This window comes from Marmota flaviventris, chromosome 12 (genome assembly GCF_047511675.1).
Source record: "Marmota flaviventris isolate mMarFla1 chromosome 12, mMarFla1.hap1, whole genome shotgun sequence".
NCBI classification, from domain to species: domain Eukaryota; kingdom Metazoa; phylum Chordata; class Mammalia; order Rodentia; family Sciuridae; genus Marmota; species Marmota flaviventris.
Window position 1 is genome coordinate 23,097,093 of NC_092509.1, and position 22,790 is coordinate 23,119,882.

General features: G+C 41.0%; 1 protein-coding gene across 4 annotated transcripts in view; it reads right to left on the minus strand.

Annotated features, from left to right (window-relative positions):
• Positions 1–22,790, minus strand: part of Sfmbt2 (Scm like with four mbt domains 2) — a 205,381-nt gene that overhangs the window by 102,005 nt on the left and 80,586 nt on the right. For 3 of the 4 annotated variants that reach the window (XM_071599779.1, XM_027944802.2, XM_071599778.1), the window contains exons 5-6: positions 4,004–4,092; positions 2,088–2,334 (exon numbers count right to left, since the gene is read on the minus strand). In XM_071599779.1, the coding sequence (XP_071455880.1) occupies positions 2,088–2,334; positions 4,004–4,092 (336 nt within the window). Of the gene's footprint in view, positions 1–2,087; positions 2,335–4,003; positions 4,176–22,790 lie in introns of those variants that run through there. The other variant, XM_071599780.1, reaches the window with a different exon arrangement.

Below are 22,790 nucleotides of genomic sequence, written 5' to 3' on the forward strand. Positions count from 1 at the left end.
AATATTTCCTATGCAAATCTGCAAATTTTAATCCTACCTATATTTCAGTTAAGGAAATAGTGCTACACGTAAGTTGTACAAGTCCCAATGGGACCTGAAATTAATCGACGTAAATCCAAAGCATCAGGTTCTGTTCCCATGCGTAAAACCTAGGTAATAATTGTCTCTCTTCCCAGGGGTGTCATTTTGCTGAATGAAGCAACAGAATCTAGTTTTCATCTTGTAACTACCATAGATGAGGAACTTAAAGTCCTATTTGGAGTGTCTTTTCACCTCTTATTTTCTTTCCCCCATAGATAAGCTTTCTTGTTGACAATTTACGTGTTGAGGAAACCCGCATCTGATGACGACTATCTTTTTTAGGCGTAGAGCCCCACGTGATCCCGGCACGATGTGAAATGGACAACTGGTATCCAGAAAATTCTAAGACAAGTAAGCAAAATTTAGTTTTATATCCTAAAGACATGAAATTATCTAAAGAGGGAGAGCTTAGGAGCAAGTATTTCCTAATTTTCTACAAGGACACTTTCCATTCTTGTGTAAGTATGAGTTCCAGGATTTCACAGGGAAAAAGCATGACAGAACACCAGAAGCTACCAGGAATTCTTTGCTTTGCTGTACATTGTTACACAGCAAGGCCGTCTTTCCTCTATAATTTATAAAGCAATTAGGTCCTGAGCTGGGGTTTACACACACGCCTTTCCCCACAAAGGAGATTTTCCTCCCAGCCTGTGAATCCCAAGGCAACCTGAGTTCACATCTTTACTCATTATGTGGACAGGCCCTTCATCATCATCCAAAATTACCCAGGATATAAAACTCGTTTTTGGCTGCTTCTCAAAAACTGAGGACAATACAAATATAATAAAATACTGGGTGGCATGTCTACGCACCTGTCAGATTTAACACAGAGGCAAACACAAGGGGTCCAGAACCAGGAATCTTTTGGTTAAAGCACTTGAGTGACAGAAGAGGTAAAACACAACTCCTTGCCTTCGGGTTTTCAAGGCAACACAGCAATTGCTAGAGGATAACAGTTTTCTGGCGATTCTAATCAAGCCAAGAGCTAAATAGTTGCTTGGAATACGTAACACTGACCATAAGGAAGATCAGAAATACATATTTCTTCCTTGGGTATCTTTAATTGCACAAGAAGCCAACATTTTTATTCTGAGGTTTCCCATCAAAAGGTTGGGAAGACCAGTATGAGTAAGCAAGAGCATGAACTGGAATAAGCATAGAACCTGCTCCCTATAAGCTAGCAACCCTGGACAAGTTAATTTAACTCTGGTCTCAATTTTCTCTGCTATGAAACTGACACCAAACATGCAACACTCTTTTGGAACCAAAATAAACAACACAGAAGATGCAAAATCTCCTGGCCCATAGTGAACACTCAAGAATGGTTATGTCAGAAAGTATAATCCACGATTCTATTCAATTAAGCCCATGCAATGTCATAAAGCATAATCCACGATTCTGTTCAATTAAGCCCATGCAATGTCACTTGACACTGCATTTAAAGTTATCTAAAATTGATGATGTGACAGGAAAATAGCATGATGATCCTCTTAGTGCTATTTCCTGGTTGGAATGGATTATATAATGATAAGCAAGTAGTTTGGCTACTCAAACTGGGTGGATGGGTAGAAGGGTGGATGGATGGATATGTATGAATATATAGATAAGTTGATATGGATGGATGGATGAATAAATGGATGGAAGGATGGACGGACAGATTGATGGATTTAGGGAACCTACTTAGTCTCAACAAAATCCTTGAAGAAGAGAGGGGGGCACATGCTCAATCCCAATTTATTACATCTTTCATTTCTGAACCACGACTCCAAAGGAACTAGATCAACTTCCCTAGGGCTTCCAACATTACTTTCTTCTTTGTGAATGCTATCGACTGAGGTCTTGGATTTTATTCCCCGTAGAAAGCATTCTGAAGTTGACACACTTAAAATTCACATGCTCAGATGTAAAAGATAGCACAGATCTAATAAACGTTCCAGGGACACATCCCAGAAAATATTACAACTTTTCCTAAAATACTTCACAGTAGCAAAAGCTTTGGCCCTTACCTGAAGGTGGGTCCATTCTGTATTTATTCTCTTGACACCAACCAACTGGTCGAAGTCTGTAATCCAAGTAAAACAACCACTGGTCATAGGATTCAGTGTCCTCCAATCCCACATAGCGAAGGCGTAATCTTCCTCCAACATTTTCAATCACACTAACTATCCAGTACTGAAAAGGGTTCTGAGAATCCTGAAGTTCTATTAAGGAATCAACTGTAATGAGGTCTATAGGGCCTTTCCCTCGCAGAGGCTGTTTAAACAGAAGCAAAACTCCTTATTTTAAACTTTATTTTAAAGTTCTCATGGAAACAGATGACAGCAGAAGATAATATTTTTTCACACCATCATCCAAGCTATTGGCAAACAATCTGGTGTTTCCCTCCACCCCCATCCTCTGCACAGCCCTCGCCCTCCCCTTCCCTTTCCTCCCTCACACACATCCACGTACCCAGTGCTGTACCCAGCACCAAAATCCACAAACAAATAGAAAACAACAGTTTGTCTTAGGTTTTCACCAAACAAATCACCCTTCACAGATAAAATTGCATTCACAAAAAATTACTGTGCTTTTAAGAAGAGTTATACTCAAATTTGCCTGGAGCTAGAAAAAACATGGTGGCAAAATGTCTACTTTTCAAATAGACAGATGTACCTCATAGGGAGCTATAAATTTTCACCATGACTCCTCAACAGAGTTTTCTTAAAATGGCCACTACTCTCAGCAGACAAGACTCTCTCCCACTTTGCTTAGGTGAGTGGAGCACCACGTGTAGAGGTAATATATCCAATGGTCAGCTAAGTGCAACCATTATGTACAGTTATTTCTACATTTAACCAATTAACCTGATAATTGGTTTGGAAAATATATAATTATTGTCCCTTCTAAGGAACCTTCTTCGCATACATTAACATATGAAAAGGGTGTTTGTTCAGTCAGCCTAACAGGCAGATACCTCTTAAAAAATTTTACATAGTAAGACAATTTGAAAGGGTGAACAATCATCATTTTGATTTGTTCACCAAACAATTAAAATAGCCATTAAGATAAACAAATACATCAGGCAAAAATGGTCACAAAACAAAACCTGCTGTGTAGCAGTGCTACTGTTTTGTTTTGTTTTTTCTTTTCTTTTTTTTTTTTCGAGAAGGTGGAACATTAGGGTTGAAATAATAATAATGGCACTGTCAAAATCCACATTTAATTCCCAGTCATTCATTAAGTTTTCCGCACTCTTAAAGCACATTTGGTAATTCAATAATTACTTATGACACAGAATCTTTCTCTTGCTGTTTCCTTATACATGATAAATATTAATGTTTCATCATAAAATTCTTTTCAAATGAACCATAAAGATTTCAGTTTGAACGTTTTCTTCAGCACCTTGAAATTGCCTTAACTATATTTAAATACAGTCAGCCTTTTCTCCTTTCTTCCAATGAGGGAAGCTAGCTCCATTATTCGTTAACACGGGCGTTCCCATCTTGGGGTTACATGTCTGAAGAGGAATACTGGATGGAACCACTGCTCAGTGTGCCCCAAGAGACTACACGAGAGCACACACATGCTTAGGCATCACCTATTTAACTATTCATCACTCTTGTGATTTTATTGACATTAACTAATAAAGGAGAAAGGCTCAAACTTATAGGATAGTGAGGAGGCATCCTAACATAAAAATGCATTCACATAGAGCAAATTTTCCACTCACTGACTGTACCACAGGGTACAGATTAGTTCACATCATTCAAATCCATCACCTAAGTGATTCAGCACAAAACAGGAAGTGGGGCTATATGCATAAAGATATCTGTGTCTACGCATGGATCTGCAGAAGGATATATGCAGAGGTGCCATTTGGTCTGAGCTCATGGGACAGGATGCTTCAGAGATATAAGAGATGTATAATAACAATACATACACCTTCCAGCAGGTTGGCAGGTGCTGTCCGCGAACCAGTCAAATCATGTATGAGGAATTCGGTCCAGTCTGCATACTTCTCTTTGATTGCTGGCAAGACAAGGGAGAATAAAAAAACATTTGAACACATTAGTAAAATATCAAGTAAACTTAAAATCACTGTAGTTTTCTGTATGTTGCTGTTATTTTGATATTTGTTATTTTGATATATCTTTTTCTTAATTTTAAGCACTATGCTTAAGCAAAAAGTACTACAGTTGAAATCACAGATCTATCAGTAAGTAGTGACCTACCTTGCCCACAACTGGTCATCTAAAGGATAAAAGAACCTGAGGTGCCGAAGTCTTATAAGCTATTTAGAAATCTTAACTGACAACAAGATTCCAAGCGGAAAGAGGCCAAGAAGGAATGGAGAAAATTACCATGGGAAAATAAAGCCAGGCCCTGAATTATGTAAAAGGTTGATGGGGTAGGATAAAAAGGGTTCTTTGGACTGAGAGGAAATAGCATACTAATAAGAGGGATAGAAAAGAAACAGAAATGGAGAAAGAAAATACAGTTACTGGACCAACACGGCACAGTCCAAGCCTGCAGGGCTGGGAAGCCAGTGGAATTGACAGCTGAGAAGTGACACTGACATCTGAGAAGCAGGACATTTCTAGAAATACTGTAAAGGTCTGAAAGGAAACAGAAGACTCTAAAAGCAGGGAAACTGAGGCTGCTGCTATTATCTAAGTATAAAAGTTACAGGATCCAAAACAGGGTGACAGCCTGTGAGCAAGGAAGAACTCCATTTGAGACACCTTTAAAAAAAAAAAAAAAAAACTATCAGACCCTGGAGGTTGACATCCTATAAGTGCTTAGAACCCAAATGTACCCTCCCGATGACTCTTCCACAGTACAGGTCTCCAGAGGTTTGGGGAGACCCTCAGCCTTCATGGGCAGCAGAAAGCAGAGCAACATGGTCCCTTGGATTCCACTAACTCACACCGTGATGCTGAACTTCCTGGGAGAAAGATAGCAAGCCACAGGTGAGCTGCCTAGGATCCACCCAGTATTCAACTGAGCTTCTGGTAATGGTCCAGGGACGTTAGGTATGAGGTATCCCCCAAAAGCTCATGTACGAAACAGTGCAAGAATATTCACAGGTGGGATGATTAGATTATCAAGGGTGAGACCTGATTGATGGAGTAATCCACTGATATGAATTAACTGGTGGGGACTGTAGGCAGGTAGGGTGTGGCAGGAGGAAGTAAGTCCTGGGGTTATGCCCTTGGAGTTTTTAGTCTGTCCCAGGTAAGCTGATGGTTGCCTTGTTGCCAGCTTCTTTCCTCCGCCATGCCCTTCCACCTTGATGTCCTGCTCACCTCAGGCCTACAGCTATGCATGGACTGAACCTCTGAAACTGTGAGCCAAAATGAACTTTCCTTCCCTTGGTTGATCTTGTCGCATCTTTTGGCCACAACAACACAAAGCCTACTAAAATGAGGTTTATGCGTAGCTTAGGTCCTTCAAAGGCTTGATATAACCTCTTCTAGCTCAAATCTACAGAAAGAAAGTTATTACAGAGGGTGGGGGTGCAGAGCTGGGCAAGGCAGGTTCTGCCAACACTGCATGTACAACTTAGGGTAATTTCACTCCATTATTTTCATCAATAAATAGTGCTTATAGGCTGATAAGAGTATTAAAGAAGAAACACACACAAACAAAATAAAACCATGCCCAGCTAACACTAAGCAATTAATAAACATTTCATTTTGGTTTATTGTAAGTATGTATTAGATGATCACACGTATTTCCACCATGTATTTATTACTCACTACCACAATTCCCAATGGAAACCTTCCACAAGCCGAGGCAGGACTGTCATCAGAATGAGGCACAATGGCAGCACTAACATGCATCTCCATCAATATCTGCCCATCATCCAGGATGATCAGACTCTGAGAGAGGCACCAACACAGAGGGTACTCCAACAAACAAGGATGGAAAACAGAGCTTTACATCACACAACAGTGACGTAAGGCTCCTGCCCAGCCTCCACTTGTAAGAGCAATGCGTCCATTCATCCTTTTTTATCTCTAGGGTTTCTCCCAAATAAAATACCACTGTCCTTATTTTAGACATACATACTTATACGGAAATAACTTTTGGGGCAAAAACATCACAGCTTTGTACTCTCTTCCATCAGTAGCAAATGTAGTAATCGTATTTCAATGTTATTCCCTTTTGTTTTGTGGGGGGTTTTGTTGTTGGGTTTTTTTTTTTTTGGGGGGGGGGCGGGTGCTAGCAGGAATTGAACTCATAGGCACTCGACCACTGAACCACATCCCCAGCCCTATTTTGTGTTTTACTTAGAGACAGGGTCTCACTGCGTTGCTTAGCGCCTCACCATTGCTGAAGCTGGTTTTGAACTCGCAATCCTCCTGTCTCAGAGCTGCTGGGATTACAGGCGTGGGCCACCAGGCCTGGCTTTGTTATTCCCATTTTAAAACCAGCCTTCTTGCATGACTAAGATTAAAACATTAAAAGCAAATATGTACAAGATGAATTAATTAAAACTTTCACCTACTTTATGCTTTACAAAGACTTTTCATTGACGTTATCTATTCTGACCCTGGTAACAAGGCTATGAGGTGGCTCTTCTTAACTAACTTGTAACCAAGTTCACAGAAAAATCTCGGGTCAGAGCCAGCCAAAAACCTCCAAGTATTTAGACCCTAATCTTACATGGAGTCTTTCCTCTAGAATTGATGACTCTCCACAATTTTTGCAAAAAGTTAAATCAACAAAACATAGGTATGATGGAGATATCATGAAAACAACTGTCTACCCATAAAGTTTCAAGACTGGGGCAAAATGTACAATTGTACCAGATAAATATTCATTTCACATCTCATTAGAAAAGTACAGGTCAAGCAATAAGTGGTCCTACGCAGTCAGAATTTACATCTACATCCTGTATGAGAAGATCAACTCGCCTCTCAAGAGTTGTTCCCATGTGCACACAATCCAAGTTAACAATTAAGTTAAAAATTTCTTAATATGCAAGCAGCAAAGACACGGTGCAATGCCAAAATTTAAATTGTGAGAGTCCCAGCAAGACAGCACTGGAGATGGTCTGAAATTTACATCTTTCAAGCCCTAAGTTCCAGAGGTCCCATAACTTCCCCTTAATATGTTTCAGTATAAGACTCTGAAGCAATCTTTTATGTGCCGCAGAATATCTAGATAAATTGCTCTCCACGGAAAATGTATCTATAAAGCTATAAAAATACATGGACCATTTTAGGTTAAAAAATAGAGATGAAACAATCCTCAGAAATTTTGCTAATGTTGAAAGAAAACCTGCTTCAGTCAATTTTAGTTCTCAGAGCTCAATTTTCAAAGTACAACAAATCTACTAAAATAAATATTACCCTAAAATGAAAACTAACAAAGTTCTATTCAGTTACATAAATAAAACTCTAGTTTATTTCACAAATACTCCATTTTGAGCAGGAACTCACAACACATGAAGGAAACAATCATGACCTTGAAGTTCAGAAAAAGAAAACACAAACACATACATATACTTTTTGTGAGGACATTTGGAGATGGCTCCAAATTACACAACAACTTCATTGGGATTGGAAAGCTATATATACAGCCTTAAGGTTACTATCATTTTTCAGAACCTGAAAAAACATCACTAAGGTTAGACTTCATCCCATTAAGCTAATGTCAACAAAGAGTCTCAGTGATGTCCTCTTCTACAGAGACTGTCCCATGGGTACGATGCCCATTCAAGCAGACCATGAACATGAGACCTGTGGGGGGTCAGGTGGACCCACATCAGCCCGGGCTCCTCAAAGCCATGCCCTAGTTGAACAGAGAAGCCCACCACAAACGTGCCTTTGTACTTATTCTGAAGACAGGGAGGAGAGTGACAATGAAGAGCAAGGCCACTTTCACTGGAACACACTTCAGGCAACAGGGAAGGGGCTGCAGTCCACCCATCTTCTGGAGTTTAGACCCAATGGATTTTTCTTTGTTGCTCTTCTCTCCAGGAGAGGTTCTCAACCTGCTGACTATAGGCATCCCATGAAACCGGGTGATTTTCAGCCCACCTGGGACTGGGCCTCCCAACTTCCTGCTATTCAAAGTCACAAGCTTCAAGAGATCCCAAAGTGCCTCCTAAGCTGCAGCCCCCAAATCCAACTGGGTGGCAACCGCCCCCCACCCCCACCAATAATTTTACAGTCACCAAGTCCTCATTAGCTTTCAAGCTGCCAGAAATACTGAAATGTCTGTTCTATGCTGGCCCCCCCTTTGACTCTGTGGGTTGTTGGTCTTTGCATTTTTCATTCCTTTACTCTCATGAGGAAAAGGAGATAAATAAAAGTGCGCAGTCCATGGAGACTCCTGGTTTACAAGAGAACTAGACCCTACAAAGAGATGTCGGGTAGCAGCCTTTGGCTTGTCAGAAAAAGACTTTTTAACACTGACCCAGATAAAGAAAGAGGCGGCAATGGTAGATCCTGAATTATAAACGGAGGCACTTCCTCCTACTATGAAGAAGGCTGCAGACTTCCTATGGAGACTTTCAAAGAAGAATTTGTATTAATTTTTTATATTGTGCTAAGATTAAATTGTTCCTACAAACAGAATAAAAGGCCATACAATTATTTGATAGGATTGATAAGTTCCTACTATGTGCAATGGACATTATGTATGTTGGTATTCAATATACTACAAGCATTCCTATCTTTAATAATAAGTGTAAGTCAGAAAAAAGATACAATTCCTTAGAACTCAACATACACAGATTGTTGGAAGAAAAGTTTTAATTCAATCTGTTAAGACTCATTCACTTTTATAAAGTTATATGATTCCAAAAAGGAATAGTAGCATTTAGTTTTAAAAAAATATTTAACAAAGACATATGAGAATTGTTGGAAGCAAGAGATAAATCTCATAGTGATGACCCTGAGGTGAAAGAGGAAAAATAAGTAGTATAAAACTCTCAGAATAACTGCAGAATTTGAATATTTAATATTTTTGCCATAATCATTAAAACCTTGATCCATATTTACACAGATCCTTAAAAAGGAAAGTCTTTGCAACCTCTACATTGCTTGGAATTTACCTGCATACTGAGAATGAGAATAGGAGAGAGGTGCTTTTTTGTTGAAATTTGCTTATTATGGGATCACATATGACTTTTGATGACAATTACTTCATGGGGCCAAAGGATTAAACAAGAAAATAGACATAAACTTCCTAACACTGTTCACTTGGGCACTAGGTCTCAAGACATATAAAAAGTGAAGTATCACAGGTAATGTGATCAATCTTTCCCTTTTCAGTGCACCCAAACTTTTACAGGGCACACCAAGTTTTCTCTTAGTGGAGCAAATACGAGGTGTTTTAAACTGATGTCTTCATTAAAGGCTAACAATTTCTTGCAATCCAAAGTTAACTTTTAGTAAACCTATGAATGGGTCATGGTATAAAATTACATTCTAGAACATAAATCATACAGCAATATTTCATCGTTTTGAAGAACTATAATGAGAGTAAAAATTCCTTGCAGGGCATTCTAATCCCCTCTTTGCCCCTCCCTGACTTCACTTCTTCAAATAGATGCAAACTGGTACCAAAATTAAGTATGTCTTATGGAAAATAATTCCTAATGTAAACTGTCAGGGGAATCCAATTCATTTTAAGCTTCAATCTGCTTCTTCTTGTTCTTATAAAATTTATCACTTGTTACATGGTGGAAAACACAGTCTCTGTGGCTAAACTTGGCAATTAATGCTCTTAACAGAGTAGGATACACTATACACAAAGATCATTATTCCAGTTACTGACTGATGCTTTTTATGAAAACAGGATCAATGGGGAATAGATAATACAGTGCTCACATCAATATGAAAGTTTAGACATATAGTTACTTATTTACTTATTATTAAAATTTATACTACAGATCATTCTGCAGCTCCCAAAGTCTAGACATTTTCCACATCCAAATAAAACTGTTCTTCTCTATGTTGTGCACAAGAGCACAGACAAACATGAAAAGCAGGGTCCTTGAGATGGTCACAGAACTCAGTACTCACACCAGATTCCTACATTCCAACTGGGCAAGCAGAGGCTCCGGGGAATTCACTTCTCATCAGTTCGGTTATTCCTATAACTTGAGCAAATGTCACACCTTAGTAAAAGTGAATCCATTCTAATGACTGTCTATTTCAACAAGCAAGTACCTCAATACACTCCCGTTTGCATCGATGTATTTGTGAAGGGAAGTGAGAGGCTGTGTAGCTTTTTTTTTTTCAGTGCCCTCTCTGGGAGCCGCAGCTGGGGCCAGTCCCCGCTCCAGGGGACACAAAGTGAGGTCTCACTTCCCCACCAGCACTAGTATTTTCAGCACCTTGCATCTTAGACATTGGCATAGTTATCCATGGGAAAGTTGCAGTTATCTGAATAACAGGCACAGCCACCACAGGGAGGAAGCAGAATGACATAAGGCGGTGAAAGGACTGTTCCAACCACATGATTACTTGACCATGACCAGGCAAGAGACTGCTGAAACCACTCAGCCAAGAGCTCAGCAAACATAGGACCAGGAGATGAGAGTGCCGGGATTCTGTATTTAAGTCAACCCAGAGAAATGGAGACAAAGATGTGTACCAGAGTCTGGGACTGATGTGGATCAAAGGGGTACAAAATTTCCCTTAAAAAGGAGGCATACAGTTTCATCATCTACTGCACTATTCGGTGACCACAGTTAGTATGGAGACCATTAATACTAATGTACTGTAAATTTCAAAATTGCTGGAAAAGTAGATTTCTAACATCTCACACATAAAAAAAATTGTGAATAGATAAGGTATAGGATATATTAATTGGCTTCATTTCATCTTTTTGAATGAATCCACTGGTGAAAACATCACATTGTACCCAAAAAATATATCCATTTATTATTTTTCAATTTAAAATTTTAATTAATTCTAAAAGCCATGAAAGAAGAGCCAATGCGATTTGCTGATGTGACAGATGAAAAGTAAGAGGTGAAGATGTCACCAAGACTACCAGGTCAAGAGATGGAAGAATGGAGCTTCCACTTACCTCGCAGGGCAAACTCAGGAGAAGCTTAAGTGCAGGGCCAGCTCTACATACGTTCATGCCGCAATGATCACAGGACATGGTGTCATAGCTACTCAGCTGCTGTAACAAAGAAACCCAAACACTCCAAGGTGCAAACACAGTGCAAGTTTCACTCTCTCCATATACTCCCCCAAGGCAGGTGGATCCAGTGTGACAGGCAGCTGGGCTTCAGTAGGAGTGGTGGAGCCTGGGTCTCAGTGGTCCTACCGTCCTGATACAAGCAAGGGTGAGGCCAAGCTGCTCAACCCATATTCCAGCCAGGAAGCAGGAAAGGAACTTAGCTGAAGGGTGAGTACTTTCCACCTCATCAGTTGCACATAGATCACAAACAACACTTGCCCTGGTATTCTGTCACCCAGATGAACAGCCGCACTTGGCTAAGTGCAGCTCTAACTTGGATTACAAGAAAAGTCCCAAAGAAATGACAGGAGCTCTCTGGGACAGGGAGCAAACTGGGTTGGACCCAGTGGGAGGGATGGAACCAAGTTTACTCATGTTTGCCATGCAATGATGCTTCCTCCTCCACCTGGGTCAGGGTAGTGCCACAATAACTATTTCCCAGGCTTTTATTACAAGTGGGGAAAATCTACAACATAGGAGGATCCCTCACCAAAGTGCCCACTCACACATTCAGCAATGCCTCTGAGAGAAGAATATGGGGACCCATGGGACCCCATCTTATAGGGGCCTTCTCTTTATAGATTCTCAGTCTATGCATATTTCCCCTTTCCTCCAGTGAAATTTCCTCCTAAACCTGTTACATATGAGGTTATAAAATGTCTCCTAAACCATAGTGTACAACACAGAGACCTGATGGAACTCACTCTGAGTATCCACATATCTACACCAGCGGCACTGAGTCCAGGTAAGTCGATTACCAACTGATGAGAGAACCTCGAGAGAACAATCGACTTTGACAGAGGCTGCTGACAAATGAGTAACATGAAGGTTGACATTAGGCTTTTTATTTTATAACCAAGCTCTTCCAGGATTCATTCCTAGGAGCAGAACTGCAAAGGATTTACCAGGTACTGACAAACTGCTCTTACCATTTAAACTCTTTATCATTGGTACACAAAAATTCTCATTTCTGTCCATCCTTACTAATATTTCATCTGATCAGACTTCTTAAATTTTCACCCATTTCAAGCATATGAAAATATTTGTGACTTTGGTTTTCATGTTATTGAGTATCAGCACAGTTTGATATTATTACATGATGATAATTCAGGTTCCCCCTGGGAAACTGCCTATTCACATCCCTTATATGTTCTATAGACTCAACTTTTTAAAAAAATTGATTTGCAGGAACTCTTCATATATTTTAGTTATTCTTCATTTGATATAGCATGACTCTGACTTGGTCCAGTGTTAAGCATGAGCCTTTTACAAACAGAAATGAGATCATATCACTCAGTGTTGTGATCTCAGGTGTACCCCAAAAGCTCATAGTGAGACAATGCAAAAAGGTTCAGAGGAAAAATGATTCGGTGTAAGAGTCTTAACCCAATCGGTGATTTTATCCCAACAGAGATTAACTGAGTGGTAACCTAAGTGATACGGTGTGGCTGAAGGAGGTGGAAATTAGGGTGTGGCTTTGGTGTATATAATTGCATCTGGAAAGTGGAGAACTAACTCTCTGCTTCCTAATCTCTTGTGAGCTGCTTCCCTCTGCCACACACTCCGCCATGATGTTCAGCTTCACCTCAAGCCCCAAGGAATGGAGCTGGCCTTCTATAGACTAAGACCTCTGAAACTCTGAGCCCTCAAAGAAACTTTTCCTCCTCTATAATTGTGCTGCTTTGGGTCCTTTATTCACAGCAGTGAAAAAGCTGGCTAAACCACTCAGCTACTGACTCTCAGAATAAATTTCAAACTCCAAAGACTGGCTCAGTGACCTTGGTGATGTGGCTGCTCTCCACTTTTCCTCTTTGCTCTTGACCCTGAATTCCTCAAAGATCTTCTCTTCTAAGGGGTCTCCTAAGGTCTCTCCTGGAGCTCCCCCAGACCCCCTCTACCCCTCCTCAGCTGAATTGGGACTTCTTTACTGGTCCTCCCTGATGACACACACTAGCATCTCCCACAGACCCAAATTCTTCCCCTTCTCAGACATATTCCAGGGTATAATTCCACATTTGTGTTCACTTGTCCACCATTTCCAGGGGTCAATTCCAGGAAGCTACACACAATTCAGTCCCATTGTGTGCACAATTCTATCCCAATTCCTGGAACAACAGGCATATGGTAGGTAGTTATTGAATTTTGACACAAGAAGGAAGGAAAAATTGAATGGTTTTTGTTATGATGTAGATAGGGGACGTCCCTCAGAAGCTCCTGTGTTAATGCAAGAATATTCAGAGGTGAAATGATTAGACTTCATGAGCCATAAACAGATGTGTCTATCCCACTTTCAATAAACTAACAGTGATAACTGTAAGCAGGCAGGTGAGGCATGGCTGGAGGCAGTAGGTGGGTCACGGGCCATTCCCTGCAAAGGTGCATCTTCCCTGCAGCCCCCGACCCACTCTGCTTCCTGACTTCATCATGCTCTGAGCAGCTTTCCTCCACCGGGCCCTTCCCCCATGATGTGACGCCTCACCTATGCCAGAGCAATGGAGTTGGGCACCCGTGGACTGAGACTTCTGAAACCATAAGCCCCAATGAACTTTCCCTCCTCTAACTTCTTCTTTTCAGATATTTTAGTCACAGCAATGAAAAGCTAACTCAAACAATTTTATAAACTGTATCTGTTTTACTAATCTTTTCATGAAATAGCACTTGCTTAATTCAGATTAGGAGCTAGTTGCCATAAATATTATGCAGACTTTTCATTAAAATATAATTTAATTCAATGTCTTATCAGAAGTCTTTAAAAATATTCTGGTATTCCTTTTGTTTCTTTCTGCTTTGTATTTGCCAGTTTTTAACTGCATATATATGAGGCAGATTAACATTTACAATGTTAGTTCAGCCCATATAGCCTAGAAAACCAGGGATTGATCCATTTAATTAATCTGGCTCTTAATATCTTGTAAGATAGAGACAACACTCAATATCTGTCTGATGTTTTCCTTCTGCATGACTGACACTGTCAGTCCACTAGGTAACACTTTTACTAGATCCCTCTGCAAAGGAAACTGTCAAAACTGAATTGACATAGCACATGAGTCCAGAGCTCCAAGTTCAATGGAAGAGTCACTTTCTTGTTAAAGATTTTATTCTCCTAAGTCTCTCTTTTTCAAACTTGATTTCTTTCTGTAAAGTTTATTTCTTTGCTGGAGCAAAAGTGCTTCCATTCAAATTTTCCCCGATATTCTCCTTAGGGATATGTTTAAAAAAAAAAAAAAAAACAGGCTTGCAAAAAATTTACACTGCCTTTCACATCTATCTGATTAAATGAGTCAGCCTAGCAATGGTTTTTGCGTTGCTGTCATTGACAGTTAACTTCATATGTCCACTTGGATGTGCCATGGTGCCCAAATATGTAGTCAAACATCATTCCGCATATTTCTGTAAGGGTGTTTTTGCATGAGATTAACATGTAAGTCTGAACACTTCGGGGAGAGAAGACTGCCCTCCATAATGTGAGAGGGTTTCATGTGATCGTTCAAGGCCTGAATAAAAGAAAAGACCAGGGCTGGGATTGTAGCTCAGCGGTAGAGCACTCACTTAGCGCGGGTGGGACCCGGGTTCGATTCTCAGCACCACATAAAAATAAAGGCATTGTGTTGAGTCCATCTACAAAAAAGATTCTTATTCTATCTTGTTGAAGTTTCTCTCTCTCTCTCTCTCTCTCTCTCTCTCTCTCTCTCTCTCTCTCTCTCTCTCTCTCAAAAATAAAAAAAGAAAGAAAAAAGAAAAAGAAAAGACCAGCTTCCCAGAACAAGAAAGAACCCCCCAACAGATGACCTTGGGTCTTCCTCCACAGCATCAGCTCTTCCCAGTTCCCCAGCACATGGTCCTGGGACTTGAACCGTCAATCTTCCTAGGTCTCCAGCCTCCTTGCCTCGCCCCTTAGATATACAACCTGCCAAGTATGCGTGCGCTCACACACACACACACACATACATACACACACACACTGTTATAGTTTGGAGGTTAGGTGTTCCCCAGAAGCTCACATGTGAGACAATACAAGAAGGTTCAGAGGAGATTATTGGATCGTGAGAGTCTTAACCCTGTCAGTGAATCAATCCCTGATGGGATTAACTGGGTGCTGGCTAGGGGGGGTGGGTGTGGCTGGAGGAAGTGGTTAAATGGGGGCGTGGCTATGAGGTATATATTTTGTACCTGGAGCTGGAGTCTCTCTCAGCTTCTTGATCACCATGGTGTGAGCTGCTTCCTTCTGCCACCCTCTCAAGCCATGATGTTCAGCTTCACCTCAAGCCCTGAGGAATGGAGCTGGCCTTCTATGGACTAAGACCTCTGAAACTGTGAGCCCTCAAACTTTTCCTCCTTTAAAATTGTTCTGGTCAGATCCTTTAGTCACACAGCAGTGGGAAAAAAGCTAACTAAAACATACACATTCACACTCACATACATCCTACGGGTCTGTTTCTCTCTAGAACACTGGCTTATTGGTACAGCATCTTATTACTACAATTCTAAATGTTCCATGAACAAAAAGAAAAGGACAACAAAAACAGTCACAGAAAAGTGGGGGTAATAATAGTGACCAGTCATCAGACAGCTCTTGCAGGTTGCATCTTCAGGAGTGCATGAGAAGAAGCCTGTGATAAACTTGTGCCCACTGAGAAGCCACCTGAGACAGGAAATGATGGGTTCCAGATGGTGCTGCCTGAGCTGGAATTCCAGCTCCATCCCGCAATGACAGGTGACATTAGAAATGCCTTCTAGCCTCTCTAGGTCTATCCTTACATGTAAAATTAAAATCATTTTTTTAAAACAAATCAAATAGATGTTAATTGAGAAGTCACATTTTTACATTTCAAAGCTAAAACCAAATAATTATCAGTCATATAAATGCTTCAAACAGGAAGAGAATTCAGTAATTCAACCCATTATAACTCCAGCGTGTTTGCTGGCTTGATGACCACAGCATACTCCACCCACCCGGGAGAATGGCCAGGTTCAAAGGTCACCCTGACACTCGGGCATTAGAGGACACCTGCAGCACATTTCCGCCCTCACCTTCCCCAACACCCCCAGCACACCCCACATCTCCCACCCTGAGCTCCAGGGATGACTGATAGTTCAATCCAGAGGGCTCTCACTTGAGCCCGAAGGCTGAATCCATCCTAGGTGAGGCTGGCAGTGGGGTCTTGAGTGGGTCACTGCTATTGGCTGCAAACTTCACTCAAAATAAACTATAGTTTGCCCTTAACCAAAGAGCGGTAGATACTAAAACCATTAGAGCTCTGGGCCACCTGGAGAGGGCTGTTCTCTCAGACACCTCTGCCCCCAGCCTCTGCAGGATGCACCCTGGGAAGCAGCACCAACATGTTCCACACTTTCAGCTTCTATCTGGAGTCCTGCTGCAAACCCTGACTGATGCCACCACTTGTGTCTCTGGCACCTTTCAAAGAGACATGGAGATGGAATCACCCTTCACACATGGCTCCAGTCTAATATGCTCACCAAAAGCCCGACAGCAAGCCAATTCTCAGACAGGCCCATTGCTAAAGTCTGATAACTACTTATTATATCCTCTGAAGTAAGTCTTCTTAACTTGTCATCCACATGGGCTCCAGGGAGCTCAGGAGCCCACAAAATGGAACACAAAGCTATGTCTATGTGTACGTGTGTGCAAAACCTCATCCAAGAAGCTTCCCCGGGTTCCTCAGATGCTCAGAGAACTCCATGACCCTTCAAAAGATTAAGAACTACTGTACGGGGAAAAATGTTACTACACCAAAATACAGCTGGGATGTGACCACCAGACTGCAAGCACCCTGAAACTTCACGCTCTACCGTACCCTGTACCTAACACAATGCCAATCAACGTTACCACGCAACTCTCCTAGGGAAAGCAATTTATTATCTTCCCCCTCTACACAGATACTAAAATTCTGATTCCAAAATCATCTACTAACTGTTCTCCATGTGCCAAACACTGTGCTGGCCACTTATGGGCAACATTTCCCTGGTGCTTCCAAAGTGCAATGAACTGGTTATTCTCATCTCCATTTTGCAAATAAGACTCAAAGAGATTAAGTAGGTCTGTATTCACAGAGACAAATACCTTCAAGACTGTATCGGCAAGGGAGATGACAGGTGCCTGCCCCCATTTCTCTGGGCTCCTGCTGAGCCACTTTGCCCACACTCCCAGTTGGCCTACAGCTTCCAATTGGGCTGGGCACTTCTTACTCTGCCTCCTTATCAGTACTTGAAAGGACCACCCTCAGCCCTCATCCACCAGGCCAGGCACAATGTGCTCCCTCAAGGCACACATGACATGTTGTAGATCTGCCCCACTGTTCACCTATACCCTCCTTCAGATGGTTTGCTCCATGAGGGGGGAATGTCACTCTTGGTTCAAACTTCCTCCTCAGACCCACCATGGTCTCTGGTGCACAGAGATACCTAATAAACACTATGTAGATGAGTAAATGTGTTTTTAAGAATGTCAAGTGTAACAGAGCACTGGATTAAGGATTAAAAGACTTTCTAGACCTATTTCTGCCACTATTTACAAATTCCAAGAAGGTTACATATATCCTTAGGAATTTAATATTACAAAATTAGAGCATCCCTTGAAAACACACATGTGCAGTGTCACATTTATGTCCCACAAAAGTCCAGATAGTTGGAAAGGAAATAAATACCACCAAGACATGATTCCTGTGCTCCAGGAGTTTGATTAGGAAGATGGCGTGTCAGCAAGGAACTCAGAGGGAAGGAGGGAACCGCAGGTACTATAGAAGCCCTGAGCCCAGGAGCAGGGGTGGCTTCTTACTGGAGCCACCGTAAGAGCTGGGCCTTGGGTGCATTTGGCATAGGTGTATGCAGATCAACAAGGTCACCTACTGGTGCTCTACAGGCAGGAGGTGAAGGAGGAAGGCTGCTTGGTCCAGGGACTCTTCCAGATGTTCAAGTGAAATGAAGGACACCTGAACACATGAGGCAGAGGAGGAGAACCCCTGAAAGGAGATTCCCCATGAGTCACAGGAACAAGTCCAGGCAAGGACAGGTCAGTAGGCCCAATTGGCCCACAATGGCCAGGCCTGAGCTGCACCTCCAAATCTAATCACCAACCATTTGTGCCACGAGTTTCACTAGGGTGGTGAAGGCAGCCCTGGGAACAGGTGACATCACAGAACTGACATCAGAGAAACGGACGCCACTTCAACAAAACAAGCCAGAGATTGTACTGAGAGGGAGAAGCCACAACTCCCAGCTGAGCCATTTACTTGCTGTAGCTGTAGAACTGATATTTCTTGAAGCAAGTTCCCTGAAAGCTCACTAGCATCCCAGTCATGCCTCTCTATCCTAGGAGTCCTCGCCCGGCCCCTTCCTAAGGCTGAGAAGGGAGTGTGACCGAACAGATCCACCTATGAACAGGGAGCAACATCACTGGGTTAGAACTGTATTTAAAATGGGGCTGAGGGTAGCAAACATCAAGAGTTAACCCAATACAGGTATGAGGTCTAGAACCTCACGAGGAACTGAGGAGATAGGAACCTGGGAAAGATGGGACATCTTCAACAGGCCTCAGTCATAGGTGGGTGGACGATTCCAAGTCCATCACATATTGTCTGCTCAAAAACAAGCCTGGCAAATAACCTCATGGCCCACCATGCAACTTGCCTCCACTTCTCCACCTGCAGAGAGTGCCTTCATGATTCTGACCAAGATCTTGACCAAGATCATCTTGCTTATAAAGCAAGGCCATCTCCTTCTTTCCAATGTTCCTGCACAACCTTCAACCACATATGTTACTAGTTTGCTAATAAGCCTCTTCCTTGTCTACTCAGGTGGTTGAAATATTTCAATAATAAATTCAGCTCTCATAGTTTGAATTTATCTTCAAGATTTTAATACCACTCCAGCCTTGGTACTTGCCTCAATAGGGATGCTGCAGGAATCAATGAACAGTAACTAGTTACCCACAAGAGAGCAATGCTACTCCACGGGCTGAGTACCTCAATAGGAGCTCACAGCACCAGAGCTGGCAGTGACTTGGACCCTGGACCCTTGACCCTTTGTATGACCCAGGTGAAGTTCCTGGCCAGGACAAACAAGGGTTGCCATGGTTATAATGTAAGGAGAGATACCTGGACAAGTAAAGGGCTTGATTTTTGTTGTTATGAGCAGGAAGGTCTACTAAGAGTGACCAATTATAAGGAACATTCCAAAGTGCTGGAATTGTGATTCAAAACCATAAATCAGGTTGGTATTAGAGGAAAACAGTTCAGAAAGAATAGAAATTACGACCTGCCTTCCCACCCAGTTTAGGAAAAAGATGAGCAGCCACAGTGCTTAACTCATTAGCTGCATTTGGTTTGCAAGCTGTGGTTACAACGAGAGGCAGTATATCTGAGTTTCTCTCTCTCTCTCTCTCTCCCTCTCTCCCTCGTTCCCTCCCTATATATATATATATATATATATATATATATATATATATATATATGCACATATATACATATATATGTATGTATGTGTGTGTGAGAGAGAGAGAGATAGATTTCTTTTTCTTTCTGCTTAAGAACTAACTGGAAATTTTGATTAGGTCCCTAAGGTTCTGTCTTCTGCGATTCTTAAAACAAAGCAAAATGCTACAACATTTTGTAATGTATCACAAAATACAACTGAGTACATCAAGCAATATTTCAACAAAAATTTTGCAAAAGGGCTAGAATATATAAAAGAATATGCCACTCTGGTGCTGTAATTCATTTTGAGTGTTGACTATAAATTCTGCCTGCTTTATTACATAAACAGAATTCATTTGGATTATTGCATGTGGCAGTTCTTGAAAAAGCTAGCTGTAAACAGAGCCTGGACAAATTCCCTGAATTTTCTTCTATCAATTACACGAGATCAAATTATGTTTGTAAAAATGAAGCTTTACTACTAACAATTATTTTTAAGCAATGAAATGTAACAGATATTAACTTATGGTTTTCGTCCTGTTAACACTAAGACCACATTATATGAGATTTATAGCTGTTTAACAAAACAAAAACTATTATGTCAGGCTTGGAAGCAGTAATTCATCGACTTATATGGAGCAAACAATTCATGCCAGATGAGTGGAGAGGAATAAATTTCCTACTCATTTTGTAACCATTATTCCTTCCAACCAGGGGAAGATTGGGCAACCTCAGACTCAAAAAAAAAAAGCAAAACTGGTGTACTAAAACAGGACCCTGTTTATACATTTACTCTAATCACAGTCTAGAATATGCTGACCCAAAAATCAAATTTGGGGCAACTTCTTTCAGCTACCCAGTATTTCTATAACCCCATCACAATTAACCACTGAGATTTAAAACCAGCCTCAAGTTGCAATAATATGGAAAAACATCTCTTTCCACAACCCCTCCTCATCAAACTTCTTATACATTTTTAAAATATTTTCTTCATGAATAGAAGGAAAAGAAACACGATTAGTCCCATCTCAGTTATAAGCAGCGATACAAGCACAGTTGTACAGAAAAGTCAGACAGGAGCTGACCCTGCTGGACCACAGGAGAAGTCAGATTGCACAGCGATGGAGAAAACAGAATTACTGCCTCCTTTTTCCACCTCAGTCATCTTTTATGCATGTCACAGAGGCTTAAGAGGCGATGCAGACAGAATGCAGACATGGTTAGAGAAGTGTTCACTATATAGATAAGGCAGGGCCCCAGCAATGGCTCATCTGGAGGGGGCGGGGCGGGGGGCAGAGAGTAGAAAGGGCCCAAGCAAATTGCTCATGGATGAACTTGGTTTCTCACTGCAGTTACATGGAGGCTCTGCCTTAAACTGGTTTTGTTCCAAGGGACCCTTAATAAATCAGCTTCAGAACTCCCTGACGCATTTCCACTAAAAGTAATGTTGCAGGAACACCCAGAGTCTACAAAAATAAAGTGGATAATATCAACTCTGCCTAACTATTCTGCACATGCTATCCATCCCAAGGAACACTTCAATTCTGAATATCCAGGTCAGAAATCATTCAGGAAAGGAGAACAGAACCTCTCTTACAGAACAAGAAAGAAGGACAGATACCCCCAGGTACCAGAGCATTACTAACCCTACTAAAAGAGGTGGTTCCCACCTTGTATGTGGGAAGGCAGCTCTCCATGGCAGTCAGCTCCTAATTATGTAAGAAAAAGAACGTGTCCTTTGCATCCCTGCAGGAACAGCTTCATGAAGCACCAAGAAAGAAGGCTAGATGGACAGAGTGACTCTTCTTGCTTTCCTTTTTAGGGATGAAAACAGAGTGCCCACTGCTACATCAGATTCCCACTCTCTATACAAACAGAGCACCTATGTTCGTGAACAAGATATTAAACTACAAGTTCTTTTAAAAAAGAAATTGCAAATACAAAAATTCTACACGTTACTGAATCTCAAAAGGACAGCTTTAAGGAACTAAACTTCAGTATTATAAATTTATTTTATTTCATTTATTTACTAAATAACTTCAACTTGATTCATTTTCCCACTGACTTAGAAAGATGGTCAATTATTAAAATACACCTATATCTTAACATTTAAAAGATCCGAATTATGACTATAGGGATCAAAAAGAAGCCAGTAGAACCAGATGAGCCACTGACAAGTTCCTGGAGAAAGTCTTAGCTAGAGTGTCACCTGGGACAACAGCCTTGGCAAAGCACAGCTGTGAGCAAAAGCCTCTCCACATGGCCTGAGTCTGCAGGTCCCAGAGGTGACAAGTGTCACCTACAATCTTAAATGGCTGGAAAAATCACTACTTCGTGACATGGGAAAGTTATATGAAATTCAAATTTTAGTGTTCATGAATGACTGCCGATGGCTTCTCTGGTGCAGCCACAGTGCACTGGGCAGCTATAGCAGAACCAGATCACCCACAAAGCCCAAAATATTGACTCCAGCCTTTCAGAGGGAAAGTCTACTAATGCTTGCTATAAAGGTCCCAGAAGACACAGGCATTAGAAGGGTGGGAGACGGGGATCAGACAGTGCTCATGATTCATCAAATTAAGAAATGTTTTAAAATAGTTATCATAATCCTCTACTAATACTCACCATGAATAGAAACTAAAAGGAAAAAGAATATATATATATATATATATATATATATATATATATATATATATATATATATATAAGCCAAAAAGAAAAGAAGACAAAGAGAAAATAAGTACCAATGACTAAGGAGAAAAGAGAAACATTATCATTGTTCCGATATACTCTGTACAATGCTATAAATTGCTAGATAGTCAGCGTCTTATTACCCAGGTTGAAATTAAAAGTGCATGTGTAATTTTTATTATGTAGGGGAAAGGGGGCACTAACTAAAATTACCAATCCTACATCCTCATACAAAAGCATCCCAATGACAATGGGTAGTGAATATATGGAATACCCAAGGGCAAAATTTCCTTGAAGTCACCTTATGTAAAAATATTCAAGCAAGCAAAACTCAGAAAAATGTAAAGTTTAAAAGATAGCATCTGCATTAACTTTTAAAAAAAGTAAAATATG